This window comes from Phocoena sinus, chromosome 15, assembly GCF_008692025.1.
Source record: "Phocoena sinus isolate mPhoSin1 chromosome 15, mPhoSin1.pri, whole genome shotgun sequence".
NCBI classification, from domain to species: Eukaryota; Metazoa; Chordata; class Mammalia; order Artiodactyla; family Phocoenidae; genus Phocoena; species Phocoena sinus.
In genome coordinates, this window is record NC_045777.1 from 52268434 (window position 1) to 52286656 (window position 18223).

General features: G+C 40.1%; 1 protein-coding gene across 2 annotated transcripts; it reads right to left on the bottom strand.

Annotated features, from left to right (window-relative positions):
• Positions 1 to 5990: 5990 nt before the first annotated feature.
• On the bottom strand, positions 5991 to 18223 carry ZNF200 (zinc finger protein 200). Of its 2 annotated transcripts, XM_032605340.1 has the most exons (5): positions 18058 to 18214; positions 17015 to 17342; positions 16296 to 16387; positions 15876 to 15999; positions 5991 to 7024 (listed from the first exon to the last, which is right to left on the bottom strand). In XM_032605340.1, exons 2-5 carry the CDS (start codon positions 17259 to 17261, stop codon positions 6318 to 6320), a joined length of 1170 nt encoding a protein of 389 aa, XP_032461231.1. In that variant the 5' UTR covers positions 17262 to 17342; positions 18058 to 18214; the 3' UTR covers positions 5991 to 6317. The 2 variants fall into 2 exon arrangements, with proteins under 2 accessions (XP_032461231.1, XP_032461232.1); XM_032605341.1 differs by having other exon boundaries at positions 17015 to 18223.

Below are 18223 nucleotides of genomic sequence, written 5' to 3' on the forward strand. Positions count from 1 at the left end.
TGGTAGATTATTCTTGCAAAATTATGCCAAGATGCAGGTATAGAAATGTTTATTATTGTAAAACTAAATAGACGTAACACTTGGAAATACCCCAAGTGTCCATCTAAAGGGGAGCAATTCAGTAAATTATGATCCATCCTTATAATGGAATCCAGTACAGCCACTCAAAGACTGTAGTAGATTTGTAAGTTCTGATGTGCAAAGAATTCCCAAGATATAACTTAAGGAGTGTTTTACAAACTCATCTCTTTTGTGTAGATGAAAATAAAGGATTATATTGGCATAAACATTTTAGGAGAGATACCCCAAAACTCTTCATCAGTTCCACTTTTTCATGTTAATACATATGGACTTAACCTTGTTTTTAAAGGAAATGTATACCATTTATTTTTCAAAATAATTGAAATATTTTTAAAAATATTTTATCAAAATAAAGAACCTCCCCACCAGTCTATTTAGTTGACATATTATTTTATTTAAATAGCTGTGATTGATGAACATTTAGGTTGTCCAGTGTTTTTTAGTTTAGTTTTGTTTTTTTAATTTATTTTTGGCTGCTTTGGGTCTTCGGTGCTGCACACGGGCTTTCTCTAGTTGCAGTGAGCGGGGGCTACTCTTCGTTGCAGTACGCGGGCTTCTCATTGCAGTGGCTTCTCTTGTTGTGGCGCATGGGCTCTAGGTGCGTGGGCTTCAGTAGTCGTGGCATGCGGGCTCAGTAGTTGGGGCGCACAGGCTTAGTTGCTTTGTGTCATGTGGGATCTTCCAGGACCAGGGCTCGAACCCATGTCCCCTGCATTGGCAGGTGGATTCTTAACCACTGTGCCACCAGAGAAGCCCCTTGTCCAGTGTTTTATCATTACAAATGTGCTGTGTAAGACATCCTTGTGTCTGTACCTTTGCTTGCATTTGCGAGAATATCCTATCTGACCACACTATCTTCATTTCTGAGTTGTTTATATTTATCCTTTTTACTAGAATGTAATCTCCATGAGGACAAGGATTTTAATCTTTTCTATTATTGTTTGGCAAATATTTAGTCCCCACTCACTTCCCCTTGGGGTAACATATACTTTCCTATTCTGTTGACTTTGAACTTGGCTGTGTGACTTTCCTTAGCAAAATGTGAGTGGTCAAAACATGAGACCTTAAATCTGCTTGTGCAGCTTGGTTTGGCTCTTGCGCTGCCATGATTACCACAAGAAGGACTTCACCAGGTAGCTGCTGCCCCTTTAGTCCAGGTTCCAGAACGTGACACGAGAATCAGACCTCAATCCAACCTGAAGTCTAGGGTGAAGCAGAGCCACCTCAACCAACCTGTAGACCCAGGAGTGAGAAAAACAAATGCTTACTATAATCAACTGAGTTTTGGGATATCTTCCCTAAGTACCACTGCAGCAATAACTAATTCAGTACAGAGATGTGGAGAGTATCATAACAAAAGTCTAAAATATGTGGCATTGGTCTTAGGATCAAAGAAATTGTTTTTTTTGGCCACAACGTGCATCTTGTGGGCTCTTATTTCCCTAATCAGGCATTGAACCTGGGTCCTCAGCAGTGAAATCGCGGAGTCCTAACCACTGGACCTCCAGAGAAGTCCTTATTTCCTTGTCCTATTGCATTTGCTAGAACTTCCAGTAGGTGTTGAATAGGAGTGGTGAGAGGGGATATCCTTGTTCCTGATCTTTGTTTCTTATTCCTGATCTTAGTGGGAAGGCGTCTAGTTTCTGACCATTAATTATGATGTTGGCTGTAAGTTTTTATACATGTTCTTTATCAAGTTGAGGAAGTTTCCCTCTATTTTTAGTTTGCTGAGGGTTTTTTTTTTTTTTTTTTGCAGTATGAGGGCCTCTCACCGTTGCGGCCCCTCCCGTTGCAGAGCACAGGCTCCGGACACACAGGCTCAGCGGCCATGGCTCACAGGCCCAGCCGCTCCGCGGCATGTGGGATCTTCCCAGACTGGGGCACGAACCCGTGTCCCCTGCATCGGCAGGCGGACTCTCAACCACTGCGCCACCAGGGAAGCCCCTTGCTGAGGGTTTTTATCACAAAGGGGTGTTGGATTTTGTCAAATGCTTTTTCTACAGCTGATCTGATTATATGATTTTTCTTTTTTTTTTTTTTTAACGTTCATTGCTTTGAAATGTTGAACCAGACTTGCATACCTGGAATAAATTTCATTTGATCATCATAGATAATTCTTTTTATACACTATTGGATTCAAGTTGATAATATTTTGTTGAGAATTTTGGTGTGAATATCCGTGAGAGATATTAGCTGTAGTTTTCCTTTCTTGTAATGGCTTTGTCTGGTTTTGGTATTTGGGTAATGCTGGACTCACAGAATGAGTTAGGAAGTGTTCCTTTTGCTTGTATTTTCTGGAAGAGATGGTAGAGAATTGGCATAATTTCTTCCTTAAACATTTTATAGCATTCATAATGAAACCATCTGTGCCCAGTGCTGTTTTGGAAGGTTATTAATTATTCAGTTTCTTTAATATGGGCCTATTCTGATTATTTTTTCTTGAGTGAGTTTTGGTAGATTGTGTCCTTCAAGGAATTGGTCCATTTCCTTCCTCTAGGTTATCAAATTTATAGGCATAGAGTTATTCATAATATTCCTTTATTATCATTTTCTTGCCCACAGGATTCATAGTGATGGCCCCCTTTTTTCATTTCTGATAATAGTAATTTGTGCCTTCTCTCTTCTTTTGTTAGTTAGCCTGGCTAGGGGTTTATCAATTGTATTGATCTTTTCAAAGAACCAGCTTTTGATTTTGTTGATTTTTCTCTGTTGATCTTGTTGATTTTCTCTATTGATTTCCTACTTTTAATTTCTTTGATTTCTAATTTTTATCTTTTCTTCTGTTTGGATTTAATTTCCTCTTTTGTAGATCATAAGGTAGAAACTTAGATGATTGATTTTAGATATTTATTCTTTTCTAATATATGTATCCAATGCTATAAATTTCCCTCTAAGCATTGCTTTCACTGCATCCCAAAATTTTCATAAGTTTTATTTCCATTTCCATTTAGTTTAAAATATTTTAAATTTTTTCTTGAGACTTCTTTGACCCATTTGTTACTTAGATGTGTGCTGTTAAATCTCCAAATATTTTGGGATTTTTCAGCCAACTTTGTTATTAACTTCTAGTTTAGTTTAATCTCATTGTGATCTGAGAATATATTTTGTGATTTCTATTCTTTTAAATTTGCTGAGGTGTGTTCCATGGCCCAGATGTGGTCTATCTTGGTGATGCTTCATGTGAGTTTGAAAAGAATGTGTATTCTGCTGTTGTTGGGTGAAATATTCTATAAATGTTTAGTGAAGTGTTGGAATTGGAGGTGAAGCTGGAGTGGGCTCAAGAGAGTGGAGAGGATGAGACTCACCCTGATGACTAAGGTTAATGAAAAGCATTATTTTTATTAGCTTTATAATATGCCACCCTATTTATCCAACCATTTAGGTCATTTCTAATTTTTTCAGCATTATGATGTTGTGATACCTCCCCTTGTACATAGAAGATGAATTGCTGGGTCAAGGAGTAATAGTTTTAACATTCTTGTCACAGTAAATGGATGCTGCTCTCATCCCTCTTCTGCCAAGCCAAACATTTACACACACACACACACAAAACCTGCTCATTTAATGCACCTAAAATGGTATCTTGTTCTTTCAATATATAATTCTTAAATTACTATTAAGGCCAAACGTTCTTTCATATATTTCTTTTAGCCACTCATGTTTATCTGAAGATTATCTGTTCATGTCTTATTACTGGAACATCCCTTCGCTGCTCCCTTCCTCCCCCATCTCATCCTTCTGGTCTCAGTTTAAATGTCACTTCCCCAGAAGTCCTCCCTAGAAAACCCACCAGTATCACTCCTAGCAGCCTTTCCTTCCTAGCACTTGTGTGTAGCTGCATACCTGTTTTTGAGATTTACTGTATTTCTGCCCCCACCGGCACCCCACACCCTGGGAAACTCCATGGGTTTGTTGCTCCCCATTACAACCCAGGGCCTGGTGCCAAGGCTTTAGAGGATGTGTGCTTTAGATTTATAGCTGCTGTAGGAATAGGATCTTTGGTCCTTCATATTTTCTAACTGGACTTTGCTGCTCTACTGGAAAACCATTCATTGTTGTGTTTACTTTTTCTCATTAGCTGTTGTCAGGGTCCTTATCAAGCACTTACTTGTCTAACAGCTTCTCGGGGTGCCCTCCCAGGGACCTTGACCTTGCACACTTTACTGGCGGGGCACGGAAGGCACTTGCTGGGTGTAGGGAGGGGGTTTGGGTCACGGGAGCATCACCAACCCAAACATCTTGGGGACCTTGTGGCCTGACTGTTGGGCAGGGAACAGGACCATCTTGCCCCCGGGACCTCACCCTCTCCTGTCACTGCCCGGCAGCCATTTAGCCTTTTAAGTTTTCTGGGTGCACAGGTGGGTCCCTCTGCACAATAACTGGATGGACCCTGGCCAGACTTGCAAAGGAATAAGAGAATAATGCTGGCAGCCAGTTTTGTCCCTTATTTTAAAGGATACAGTAGGCTTGAAAGACAACATTGATAAAGCCTGTTTTAGTGTGGCTTTAAATGTTGGGGTTTCTTTTTCTATCTTTAATTAGGACTCAGGACTGAATTGTATCATAAAATGTCCTTTTAGCATGCTCTGTACAACAACAAAGCTTAAGAACCACATATTTTAACAAAAAAGAGCAATAGGCATAAAGGAAGAAACAAAACTACTATTTGTAGATGGTATAATTTTTAACCACAAATTTTAACAGAACTGAGAAATTACAAAATTACTCAACATTACATTCAGAGAAGTGGCTAGTTTTTCAAATATATAATTAAAAATAACTTTCCTATGTAAGAGCAATAACCAACTAGAAAAATATAATGAAAAAAACTATTTACAGTAACAACATTGTGTAGAACTTACATGAAGAAAATTAGAAAAACTTAGGAATACACTAATCAATGGAAAGATATGTTTCTGGATAGGAAACAAAATTTGTAAAGGTAATTTTCCCCCAATAGTACTGATATATAGGATTTTAACCTATTCCAATCAAAATACCAATGTAAAACCTTAGGAAATCTAAGAATAGCAAGACTGATCAAGAATCCTTAAAATGACGCACCACAGGATCGGTCCCGTGAAGGCACCGCTGGCCCTGCCTCTGGCAGACAAGTCAGGAGTCTGGGTATCAGGAGGCCAAAGAGAACAAATATCCACTACAATGAGGACACTGGAACCCTGTCTCCTGAGGGGTAATGTGAGCTAGCTATTGAAGACATAATTTCTAAAAGTAAAACACTTTGCTTGTGAGGTAGTGACCACCCATTGCCAAAGGTCTGATGGGAAATACGCATATGGCAAGTTTACTGACCAGCCATGGATCCAAGCCAACGTCCTCCTCCTCCTCTTGCGGTTTCCTTCCTAGCAGGTTTTCTTCTAGACTCAAGAGAGGGGCAAGATTCTAAAGAGCTTTTCCAGGAGCGGGGCTGGGTGGCCAGGCCTGAGCGACCCAAACTTCTTTCGGCAAGGGAAAGGCATGAGAGAGCCGTGTGAGCAATTAATTGCGGAACAAAATACAGTGAGAAAAGCAGACACTTTTAAATAATGCTGTGAAAAGGATTTCTGTAAAACAGTCACTTTTCACCACAAACTGCAAATGTTATTGAAATTCATCATTAGATCACATACAAATGACAGAGTAAGTCCTTGACATTCACTTGCTGTATTTTCCTAAATTCCAAAGTAAACAACCCCTTTCAACTCTCAGGCTTTAAGGGTATCCTTAGAGGGTTATATGAGTTGCTAGTAGAAGCTGTTGACTTAACAAATCAGTAGTTTGGTTCTTTTAGGGGAACACAGTTCCAGATAAGGACCTTTACATTATTTCTCAAGTGTGAATTCCTATGTGGGGGAAAAGCTGGATATACTTTCAGGACACTCATCACTCTTCATCTTGAAGGTAAGCAGCCCCCAGACTCATATTTCAAAGCATTTTTCAGGGAAGGGGTCTGTGACCTGTACATTGTTATACAAGTTTACAAAAGCTCTAGTCCAAAAAGCCTGGTTGCTAACTGAGGTATAGCCCTTGAGGATGTTTTTGTTTTTTTTTTTCTTCCCCCCTGTGAATTTTCTAAAAACTTGAGGTTTCAGCAAACATGGGTATTTATCCAATTTTGGCTATAATGAGGTTTTCTTATCCATATCTTTTCAGATAGCCTGGGAATTCAGAATTCCTTAAGGAATATTTCAGGTTGAGGCAGGACCATCAGACCTTTCCCGATCCCACTTCTGTTTTCAGGTCTTACATGCTGAATGGGTTTTTTCATGCCGGGTACAGTTTGACAGCCGACCAAACCTCCTCCCACACTTTGTACAACCATATGGCCTCTCAGCCTCGTGACTCTGCAGATGAATCACAAATTCTTTGTTTCCTGGGAAGGTTTTCCCACATTCTGGACACTTAAATATCTTCTCCCTTATATGGATTCCTTCATGGCGACTCCGATGAGAATTCTGACGAAAGTTTTTCCCACACTGAGAACATGAATAAGGTTTCTCTCCTGTATGGATTCGCTCATGTTTATTAAGGTTTGTTTTATGATTGAAGCTTTTCCCACAGTGACTACAGTCATAGGGTTTTTCTCCAGTGTGAGTCCTCTGGTGGGAAATAAGGTAAGAACTTTCATTAAACTGTTTCCCACACAGTGGACAAGTATACCATCTTCTTGTTCTCCGATTTCTGGTAAGTGCAATAACACTGATATCCACATATTTTGAGAGTTCCTCTAGTGGAGTATCATTTTCGATGGTAACTAAAAGATTTCTCATTTTCCTTTCCTTTGGAATGCATGTATTTAGTCCTTCCTCTTTCTGGCAATCTGGAGGTTGCTCAGAGACCACGGAGCAATCAATTTCATCACAATCTGAAGACTTTTCTCTGTGATCTTCATTCTCTACAGGTTCTTTCTGAAGATCTTCACCCTCAGGATTACTGTCACTGACTGTTGAAACAGAGAGAGAATTTAATAACTTTTGAGGGCTATGATACCAGGCAGGAAAAAACAAGTCAGATTTCTCATGAAACAATAACCTTGAAAGTCAGAAATCTGAGGACTGGCTGATAATTGCCATCAACACTTTTCTACCCTTAATGAGGGTGGGATACATGACTGATAAATCTTTCCATACCCCATAATGCAAGCACACAGTCCTCTTTTTACTTTTCTTTAAAAATTGGAATGAGTGGGACTACATTAAAATATTTCATTTGTTTGTTTTCTGAATAAGCACCAACTACTCACTCAACAAGTTCATACTGACCTTATATTCTGTGTAGAGCACTGAGCTAATAAGGACCAGGGGATGAAGGACATAAATACTAAAGGGTACTACTTGTAATCTTTAGGAGGCTAGTAAGTGAATGGTAAGATGAGTTACTTCCAGGTTTTCACTACATTAAATATTAAAATATTATAGTTTAGGTAATATTATAATATCCAATATAGTGAAAAACTGGAAAAATTCAAATGACCACAACTAAAGAAGGTACAGCATATTCACACAATGGATTATTATTTGGACACTAAAGGATTACGACAATTGATAAAATGAAACTATGTTAGAAGTCAACAGTTGTCATTTTGGGGGAGGAAGGAGAGCAGTGACTGAGCAGGGGGCACAGAGGGATTTCTGGGCTGTTAGGAATAGTCAATTTTGGGTGTGGTTAGATAAATGTGTACATTTTGTGAAAATCTGAGCTGTACACTTAGGATCTGTAGACTTCTCTGCATTTGCATTTCCCAAAAAAAGTCTGTGTAAAATAACAGATTACAAAGATTAGGCAACAAAGTGGAAAAAAAAAAAGTATGCTCTGAACAGGTGACGTGACAAGGGATTTGTCTAACTCCAGGCAACTTACTGAGATTAAAGTAAAGGATTAAATCAACCACTTAGATAATGTGACTAAACCTGAAGCTAGAATATGAATCTCTGCTGGATTTAGCAGTTTCACACCAATAGAATTTTTTCTTTTAAATTATTTCTTTTAATGATTCCCTTAGGATAATGAAAATGCTGGGTCAAAGCACATGCCAATTTTTATCACAGCTCTTGGTATGAACTGTTATACTACTTTCCAAACAAGCTGTACAAATTTCAATACAATCATCAACATGTGGTTATCAATTTTACCTAATCTTGCTGGCAGTAGATATAATTTTCAAATATTTAATAGGTATACAATGGTTTCTCATTGTAGCTTTACTTTGCACTTTGATTACTGCAAACTAGTAATTTATCTATTGGGCTGAGACTTTTATAAATTTAAATAAATTTTATATATTACAAATCTTAATCTCTTTATCAATCACTACTGATATATTAATGGAAGTCTCCCTCTATAATAACTCCACAACTTAAAACCAGAAAAAAAATTAGTCTTAAAATCTGATAAATTTCTATTGTTTCCTGGCCATTTTTATTTTAAAAAGGTATTTTTAAAATTAATTTATTTATTTGGGTGCATTGGGTCTTCGTTGCTGTGCACGGGCTTTCTCTTTTTGTGGCGAGCGGGGGCTACTCTTTGTTGCGGTGCACAGGCTTCTCATGGTGGTGGCTTCTCTTTGTTGTGGAGCACGGGCTCTAGGCGCACAGGCTTAGGTGCTCTGCAGCATGTGAGATATCTTCCTGGACCAGGGATTGAACCTGTGTCCCCTGCATTACCAGGTGGATTCTTAACCACTGTGCACCCAGGGAAGTCCTCTAGCCATTCTTTTATGCCTATTATTAAAGTTAACTCTAATACATTTGGAGTTTAGTATCACACTGTTTGTTGTTTGTAACATGTCTAATATTGGTAAAACCAGTCAGAACATCCACTTCTACCTTTTCACAAATTTGACTGAGTGTATTTACAGTATAAATAAATTTGGAGGGTACTGCTATCTTTATTTTACATGATTTTAGTTTTCCAGTTTAGACCTGTTTCTCTCCAATATTTAAGAATCTTCTTTTCTATTTACCAATAAAACATTTCTCTAGTTTACTCCTATCTTACAGTCATTCTGAATGACAGCTCTCATTATTTTGTGTTTATTTAAGAATGCTATTTATTGGGCTTCCCTGGTGGCACAGTGGTTAAGAATCCACCTGCCAGTGCAGGGGACATGGGTTCAAGCCCTGGTCCGGGAAGATCCCACATGCCACGGAGCAACTAAGCCCGTGTGCCACAACTACTGAGGCTGCGCTCTAGAGCCCACAAGCCACAACTACTGAGCCCACGTGCCACAAGACTAGAGCCTGTGCTCCGCAACAAGAGAAGCCACTGCAATGAGAAGCCCGTGCACTGCAAGGAAGAGTAGCCCCCTCTCACCACGACTAGAGAAAGCCCACGCACAGCAATGAAGACCCAACACAGCCAAAAATAAATTTTAAAAAAAAGAATGTTATTTATTGATTGTTAAATACTTATTCCTATCAACCTACTTTGAAACTATTAAATATAATAATGTTTTAGTTGATCCTTTTAGATTTTCTAAGTACAAATCATATTTTGGTTCCCTCTCTTTCCAATATTCATTCTTCTCAACCCCTTTTTCTTATCTTCTTGCTTTAGAAAATTAGTTAATGATATTAATAGTGATAGCAGGTTTCTTTATTCTCAGTTTTCAGGAATTACCATCAGCATTTTATGAATGATTATAAACATTAGGTTATATTAAAGAGCTAAATATCTGTTTTCAGAACAATTAGTTGAAACTCATAAGATTTTCCTTATTTTTCTGAAAGGGTCAATGAAAATACAGTTGACTTCAACAACACAGGTCTGAACTGCGAAAGTCCACTTATACGCACAATGTTTTCAACAATAAGTACTGCAGTACTGTGCAATCCAAGGTTGGGTGAATCTGCAGATGCAGAACCATTGATATAGAGGAACAGTGGGTATGGAGGGCTGACTATCAATTATGCATTGATTTTTGACTGCTGGGGGGGTTAGCACCCCTTATCCCTGTGTTGTTCATGGGAAACTGTATTTTACCTTCCTTTACTGTACTAACTTTAAAAATAAAATAATTTTAGTAGCTAATATATTTATATGGCTCAAAAAATCAAAACATGAAAAAGTATACACAGAGAGCATTACTCTCATCCCTCTCCATCCATTCTATTCATTCCCCAGACAGGTAGCAGTTTTTATTAATTTCTTTTTGTTTTCCCATTGTTTCTTTAGGGAATACGTTTTCTTTTTCTCCCCATTTCTTACATAAAAGGTAGTACACTATGTATATTTCTGCTACTTGCCTTACTTCAGTCACTATATTCCAGTGCACAGAGATTATCATGGTACGATGTGTGGAAACATACCGTATTCAACCAGCCCCCTGCAGAAACACTTGGATTGTTTTCAACTTTGTTTTTACAAACAATACCACAATGAATAAACCCTGTTTGGACATTATTTTGAATGTGTGCTATTGCTATTATCTGTAATTCAGATTCCCTGAAGTGGGTCTGCTAGATCAAAAGGTAAATGCATCTGTAATATGGGTAATTACAGATTCTCATAAACAGGAACTGTACCATTCTGCATGCCCACCAGCAATATACCCATCTCCCAACAACCTCACCACCAATGTGTTAAGTTTCTGATTTCTATAAATCTGATAGATTTTTTTTTAAAAAGGTAACTCAGTAAAGGTTTTATTTGCATTTCTAATTATGAGAAGGGCTGGACATCTTTCATGTATTTTATTTTTAAAATTTCTTTTATTGATTAATTAATTAATTTTTTTTTTTTTTTTTTTTTTTTTTTTTTTTTTGCGGTACGCGGGCCTCTCACTGTTGTGGCCTCTCCCGTTGCGGAGCAACAGGCTCCGGACGCGCAGGCTCAGCGGCCATGGCTCACGGGCCCAGCCGCTCCGCGGCATGTGGGATCCCCCCACACCGGGGCACGAACCCGTGTCCCCTGCATCGGCAGGCGGACTCTCAACCACTGCGCCACCAGGGAAGCCCTAATTAATTAATTTTTGGCTGCGTTGGGTCTTCATTGCTGCTTGTGGGCTTTCTCTAGTTGCGATGAGCAGGAGCTACTCTTTGTTGCCACGTGCAGGTTTCTCGTTGCAGTGGCTTCTCTTGTTGCAGAGCACAGGCTCTAGGCGCATGGGCTTCAGTAGTTGTGGCTTGCAGGCTCTAGAACACAGGCTCAGTAGTTGTGGCGCATGGGCTTCACTGCTCCGCAGCATGTGGGCTCTTCCTGGACCAGGGCTCGAACCCATGTTCCCTGCATTGGCAGGCGGTTTCTTAACCACTGTGCCACCAGGGAAGCCCTCTTTCATGTATTTTAGAGTAATTTGTATTTCTGAGAAAATCTGTTGATCTTTCTGTTCCCAATTTCTAGAAATTCTTAATTCTTAATAAATTCCCGATTTCTAGAAATTCTTAATAAATTCGGCTTTTGTCTGATATAAGGTGCAAATATTTACCTCCAATTTACTGCATTTTATTTGCTCAGATATTTTTTATTTTGTCATACAGAAGTTTTAATTTTTTTTTTTTTTTTTTTTTTTTTGGTGTGCGGGCCTCTCACTGTTGTGGCCTCTCCCGTTGCGGAGCACAGGCTCCAGATGCGCAGGGTCAGCGGCCATGGTTCACGGGCCTAGCTGCTCCGCAGCATGTGGGATCTCCCCAGACCGGGGCACGAACCCGTGTCCCCTGCATCAGCAGGCGGACTCTCAACCACTGCACCACCAGAGAAGCCCTTAAAATTTTTATGTATTTACTTTATTGATCTTTTCTTTCAAGACTTCTGGATATTTGAGTCTTAATTAGAAAAGCCTTCCTAGGCCACAGTTACAAAGGAATTCACCCTTTGATCCACTGGGAGTTTTTCTTGGTGTGCAAAGTAAGGTATGATTCACCAAATGGCTACTAAGTTGTCACAACACCTTTTATCAAAAAGTCCCTCTTTACCTTGCTGATTGGAGATTCCAACTTTATCACAAACTAAGTCCTAATGTGTATTTGAACCTATTTCTGCACTTTTTTTTACTTAATTAATTTTGTTATTAATTAGTTTATTTTTGGCTACGTTGGGTCTTTGTTGCTGCGCGTGGGGCTTTCTCTAGTTGCAGAGAGCGGGGGCTACTCTTCGTTGCAGTCTGCGGCCTCTTCATTGCAGTGGCTTCTCTTGTTGCAGAGCACGGGCTCTAGGCACACGGGCTTCAGTAGTTGTGGTGCATGGGCTTAGTTGCTCTGCAGCACGTGGGATCTTCCCCGACCAGGGATCAAACGCATGTTCCCTGCACTGGCAGGCGGATTCTTAACCACTGCGCCACCAGGGAGGTCCCTGGACTTCTTATTCCATCCCATTGGTCTATCTAGTCACATGCCAATACTATATACTGTTTTCATGACAGGCTTTAGAGGCTGCTTTAATACCTGATACGGCTAGAACCCTCCTGCGCCACTGCTCTTCTTTTCAATTTTCTCTGTTACTTGTAGTTATTTTTCCATTTGAATTTGAGATCAGACTGCCTATTTCCAGGGGAAAAAATCCTATTGGTTTTGTTAAAGGGATTACATTGAATTCATAAATCAATTTGGGGAGAACTGACTTTTTTTTATATTAAAATCTTCCCCACCAAGAACATGATACTTCTTTCCATTCATTCAAATCTACTTCTGTGTCCTTTAGAAGTGTTTTAAAGTTTTCCTCACAATTTTTGCACACTTCTTAAGTTTATTCCTAGGTGTTTAATCTTTTTTGTTCCTACTGTATACCTTCTAAATGATTGTGTTTGCATGAATGATTTCGGTATAATAATTTTACATCTCATTGCCTTACTAAATGCTTATTATTTGGAATAAGCTTTCAGACATTCTCTAGGATTTTCCAGCTACACAATTTATTATATGTAAATAGGTGTAGTTTTATCTTTCTCTTAAGTTCTTATAATACGGCTATTTTCCTTCTCATTTAACTGCACTGGGTAATACCTGAAACAAAATATTAGACAGTAGTAGTGGTAGTGGGCTTCACTGTTGTATTCCTAATTCTAGTGGGAATGCCCCCAGTGTTTCCCATTAAAGATGATGCTGGCTGAAAGGATATGTAGCCCATTAAGGAAGTATCCATTAGTCACTAGTTTGTTAAGTGTTCTTATGAAGAAGAGGTTTGTATTTTGTCAAGTATCTTTTTAATAACTATGAAAATGATCATAGGCTATTTCTTTTTATTTTCAGATGGATACACTTATAACAAATAGACTTTCTATGACTAAATCATTTTTGTATTCCTGGAATAAATCTTATTTGGTCATTGCAATTTTCATCAGATTGTGGTATCTTTGTTACACTAATGTCATAAAAAGAACCTGGAAGTTTTCCTTCTTCTATACTCTGAAAGTTCTCACAGAATTTGAACTGTCAAATTTTTAAAGATTTACAAGAATTTTCTGTGAAACTAAGGCTGGTCCTTTTTCTTGTGTGTGGGACTAGTTTTCTGACAATTTCAGTTTCCTCTATGGAAATTGGTTTATCTATTTGTGTGTAAATCATTCTACTTATTAGTTCCTCTATTTTTTCTATTTTTAACTTACTGATTTCTAAGTTTGTATTTATTAATATTTTGTTCCTGTTTTCCCTTACCTTGTTTTCCTAACTGTAAATCAGAGGCTTAATTAATTTCTGTAAACCAGTATACATTTTTTTCATCCCTGCATATTCTTATGAGTACCACTTTAGATTATACCATAGATTCTGATACAGTGTTATGCAGAAAAATTATGCGATTTTAATTTGTATTACTCCTTTGACCCGAAGTTACGTAATAGTTTTAAACTTTACTGGTAGAAAGAAATTGTTTTCTCTGATTTCATTATTAATTTCTAGTTGTATTGCATTGTGATAGATCCTAATGTATAATTTCTACTCTTTGGACTCTATTGTGTTTTTGTTGCATAGTATGAAGTCAATTTGTATCAATCTTGGAAAGGTATATTCTCTTACCACAGTAGAGGGCAGATACAATCATAAGAACTATCTCACTGAGAATTTAAGTGCTCTATCTTTTTGGTTGTTTTCATGTGGTTTACTTGGACTGAAACACAAATTCTGTCTTCCTCTGTCAAGGGCCTTCCTTTTGATTCCTGTCCCCACGAGGTTCATTCCCTTACACTTTTCCCTTTGCAAACAGACCAAATGTTACTATGTCAACTATCAGCTATATGCTGATGACTCCCAAATCTCTACATCCTTACATCTGAGCTCCAATCCCCAATGTCTAGGAGGAGGATAACCTCATTTTATTTCCTGCCATGAACTGAATCTCATTTAAAATCAAATCCGTGTTCTTCCAAACTCTGCTCCTGGGTCCAAATCCTGCCTTGACTTATCAAAGCTCTTTACAGCTGTAACTTAGAAGCTCTTAGAGGATAGAAATGGAGCATTATATATATTTTTAACCTCCTGAATATCAACTCCAAAACCCAACCCTGCCTGAGGGGAAAACAGCATTTATTAAATGTGGTGAATGACTCTAAGCTTAAATCATCAGCTTCAGAGTATGGATAAGGGAGAAGAAAGGAGAGGGTGAGGATTAGGTCTCAGGTCCTCAACGTGCGGGGCCAAAGTGTTCCTGGAGTTGGCAACATGCCCAACAGTCACCCAAAATAAATGCTAGCTTTGCCTAAGACTCAGGAAAAACTCAGTGTAATAAATCTGATCTGTTTATACAGTTTCCTAAAATAAAATATTACATATAATAATCTATGGGAAATTAACCAGGCCTATTATGTACCGCCACCCCAACCATACAGGATAAGACAACTACAGAGTTGAGTAATCATTATGTATTTCTGTCACCCTAGGCAACTCACAAAACCTCAGCCTCAGAACCAGTCTTGAAGGCAAGGTAAAAAGTATTAGGCACTCAGCAAAATGATTTTTGAGGGACCCTGGGTAGCAGTATATTTCTAGGGAAAAACTGAAGCATCTCTAAGCAGCTTACAAAGAAGCTGCTGCCAGATGAGTTCCTATGTAGCACCTGTTAGCCACTACTGGGAAATGAGTACAAATGAAGAAGGCTTCATTCACCAACCATATAGGAAATTCACTGATGAAACTAAGAGAAATGCAGCAAGGAGGCAGTACTGTACTGGGCCAAGACTGTGCTCTGGTGTTAGATTCCCTGAGTCCAAATCCCTGCTCTACTACCTACCGCTGTGTGACCTTTAGCAAATTTCTTAACTTTTCTCTGCTTCAGTTCCATCATCTATGAAATAGTAATGATTCCTATACACCACAGTACTATCATAAGAATTACATGAGATAATAAATGCATGCAAAGTAGTCAGAAGTGTCTAGCACATATTGGCACACAAGTGCTTAATAAGTGCCAGATGTTATTTCCATCAAAAGTGGGATATACTTTCTCTTTCACTAGTAGGCTTCACAGCTATTGAACATCAAGAAAAAAAAAAAGACTTAAAAGAATTAGTCATGTGTCCAATAAATACACTGATGTAAAATATATCTGTGGGGAGAATACCACTGGGTGCAGAGATTCAGAAACAGTATACTCGCATTTTCTATCTGTTTAGATATTTGATGTGAGTATATCAACCTCAAGTCTTCCTTACCAAGAGAAGTCCCCTCCTTACTGCCCCCAAGATACAGGGAAAATGGCCACTCACAGCTGGAGAAGGCTCTGCCACATGGAATAAATCAAAAATTAAATGTGCATAAACATGTACTTAGCTGGTGTGCACAATGTCTCAAAAAAGTCTGAGATGAAATAGAACATGCTTTTCCCATAGCCTTCAATCTGAACACACAAGGGACTTGATTTCTTACCCAGTAACATCATCTCCCCAATGCTGTTGTCTTGAATCTCTGAGGTGGGCTGCTGAACAGGATCCAAGCTTACACATTCTTCTTGGGAGTGAAATACATTCAAATCCTCAAAGACCACCAGCTCCTGAAAGAGCAACAGGCCCCCTTCCTCTTAGTAACAGAGGTTCCTTGACAGCCCTGCTGTTAAGAAAGACCAAGATCAGGGAAGGGATGGCAAAAGGGATCTAAAGTCCCATGCAGACAGGAAAGCCTGGCTCAGAGAGGAGCCAGAGGGAAAAAAAAAAAGATGACTGTCCAAGGAGGCAGTAAAGAAAGAGCCCCATCTCCCTGCTGACTCCCTGCTGACTTTATATATACGGGAGGGCTGCAAGAGTAGAGAAGGTGATGCACTCAAACAGTGAACAGGAAAACTGAACCCACCTTAGACTCAGCTTTCAAACACGGAGACACTGTCTCCTGTTTCTGCTGGATTCCTTCTCTGGGTAGAAGCTTCACTAAGGGATGAGGTTGCACTGGGGAAAGAGGAAGCTGTAGTTAATAGAAAAGTCAGTGACTCTAATACGGAGACTCTACCCACACCTTGAAGCCAGGCTGTCCTCATTCCTTTGGTAGGTAACTCAAGGCTTTTTCTGTTCCTATGAGCCCAGTCAGAGATCAATCCACAAACCACAGGGTCTTGAACCTGTATGGGGTCTCTTCACTATGAAAAGGATATTCCCCTAAGCAACTTTTAAAATTCCCATTACTACTAAGGGGAAGGATGGGGAAAGGTAAAGTCTGAAGATGCCCACAGCAAGCACAAAAGTTAACAAAATTCCACATAAGCTGAAGTCAATTCAATAATTCATCCACATTCCTTTATCCTAAAAAGATACTCCCCCTCCCCCAATGTCTGGGTAAAACTGACACTACAGAAAAGATACACACTGTTTATTCTGTGGCTTTACACACACTTAGCAAACCATTCAAGCTCCAGCTTGAGAAAAAAAATACTCCCTCTCCCTGGCACGCTGACTTATTGGAATAAACTCTTTTTTTCCGAAACCCACCAATCTAACTTGAATTCATTACTAACAAGGAAGTCTAGCTCAGCCCCCAGTACCATCCCCTTCTCTTCTAGTAAAACAGTATGTGCTTACCTCTGTTCTGAAGATTTGAGCTCACATCCTTCACAATAACCAAGGTCTCCTTGACTTTCTGACTGGGCTGGACTAGGCTTGGCTTGGGCAAGAAGGTGAGGAAATGCTCCAGAACCAGCTGGTGAATGGTCTTGGGCCCACTAGTAGCATCTCGGAGTAGATCTTGGCCCAGCTTGGAGTTAGGAGGAACTCTCAGTATAAAGGACCTCTTTGGCTTTAGGGGTATAGGAACCACTTTTGCAGCCATCGTGCCTTGAAATCACACACACACTTATTTCTGCAGAGCTTCAAGAGTCACCTCTTAACTGGAGGAAACCTGTCAGTCACGCTGCAGATGAGAGAAACCATGAGTCAGGCTGGAGATGCCTGCACTCCAGTATGTGTCTTGCAAAGTGAGGCCACATGAGATCTAAATCAAAAAGGAAAGATAAACTACGGTAGGGAACTCACAACCGTAAGGAAGATCCCTGACCCGATACTCTTAGCAAGGCCTGAAAGGAATATCCTGAGAATGAAAGCATAAGATGTTCAAACCGCAAGGGCCATCCTCATGAGAAAATGAAGTGCAAACTCCACTGGGAAGAAAGGTTTAACTCATGCTGGTAGAAGAAGCAATGGGCCAGAAGACAGGAAATCCGGGGTCCAATACCGAGGGCATCTGTTTACAAGTCAACTTGGCCACCGAATCTGGCCTCACTGCGTCCCTTGGACCGCAGGTCCCTCGGATGCCCTTCCGGGGGTTGCTGATGGTTCAAGGAGCAAACGCAAGGCTGCATGAGGTGTCTACGTGGCCTGCTGACTCCTTTCCGCCCTCAAAGCCCTGTAAGACCGACAGGGGACATCCCAGTAGGGCCCACCAGGCCAGGCCCGCTCTGCAGCCTCTCCCAGTGGCCAAGGGGCACCTTCACCGCAAAGCCCAGCTGGTGGCATTGCCTGGGGTGCGCTCCCGGCTACCTATCCGGCCAGGCTCTCCTAGCAACAGACTCTGCTCCGCTCCCCAGAGGCCGCCTCAGCCTGGTTCCCGCCCTCCCGGAGTCCCTCACCTCTTGGGGTTCTGCCGCCCCTGGGCGCTCACTGGGGACAGCCCAGAGACCCAGACTCGGGGAGAGACCGGGAAACTAGGCTCGAGAAGGCAAGCCCACCCCTCGCCCTTCGGAATGTCCTCACAGGCTGCCGGCGACTACTGGCGTGCGCCGCCGTCACTTGGGG

Bases quoted from the DNA above. Each gene is read 5' to 3' on its own strand.
- ZNF200 (XM_032605341.1), bottom strand. From the start codon at position 17,261: ATGGCTGCAAAAGTGGTTCCTATACCCCTAAAGCCAAAGAGGTCCTTT. The intron at 16,388-17,014 runs GTAAGCACATAC...CTCTTTCCCCAG, and splicing joins CTCAAATCTTCAGAACAGAG to TGCAACCTCATCCCTTAGTG. The intron at 7,025-15,875 runs GTAAGAAATCAA...CTGTTTCAACAG, and splicing joins TGGGGAGATGATGTTACTGG to TCAGTGACAGTAATCCTGAG.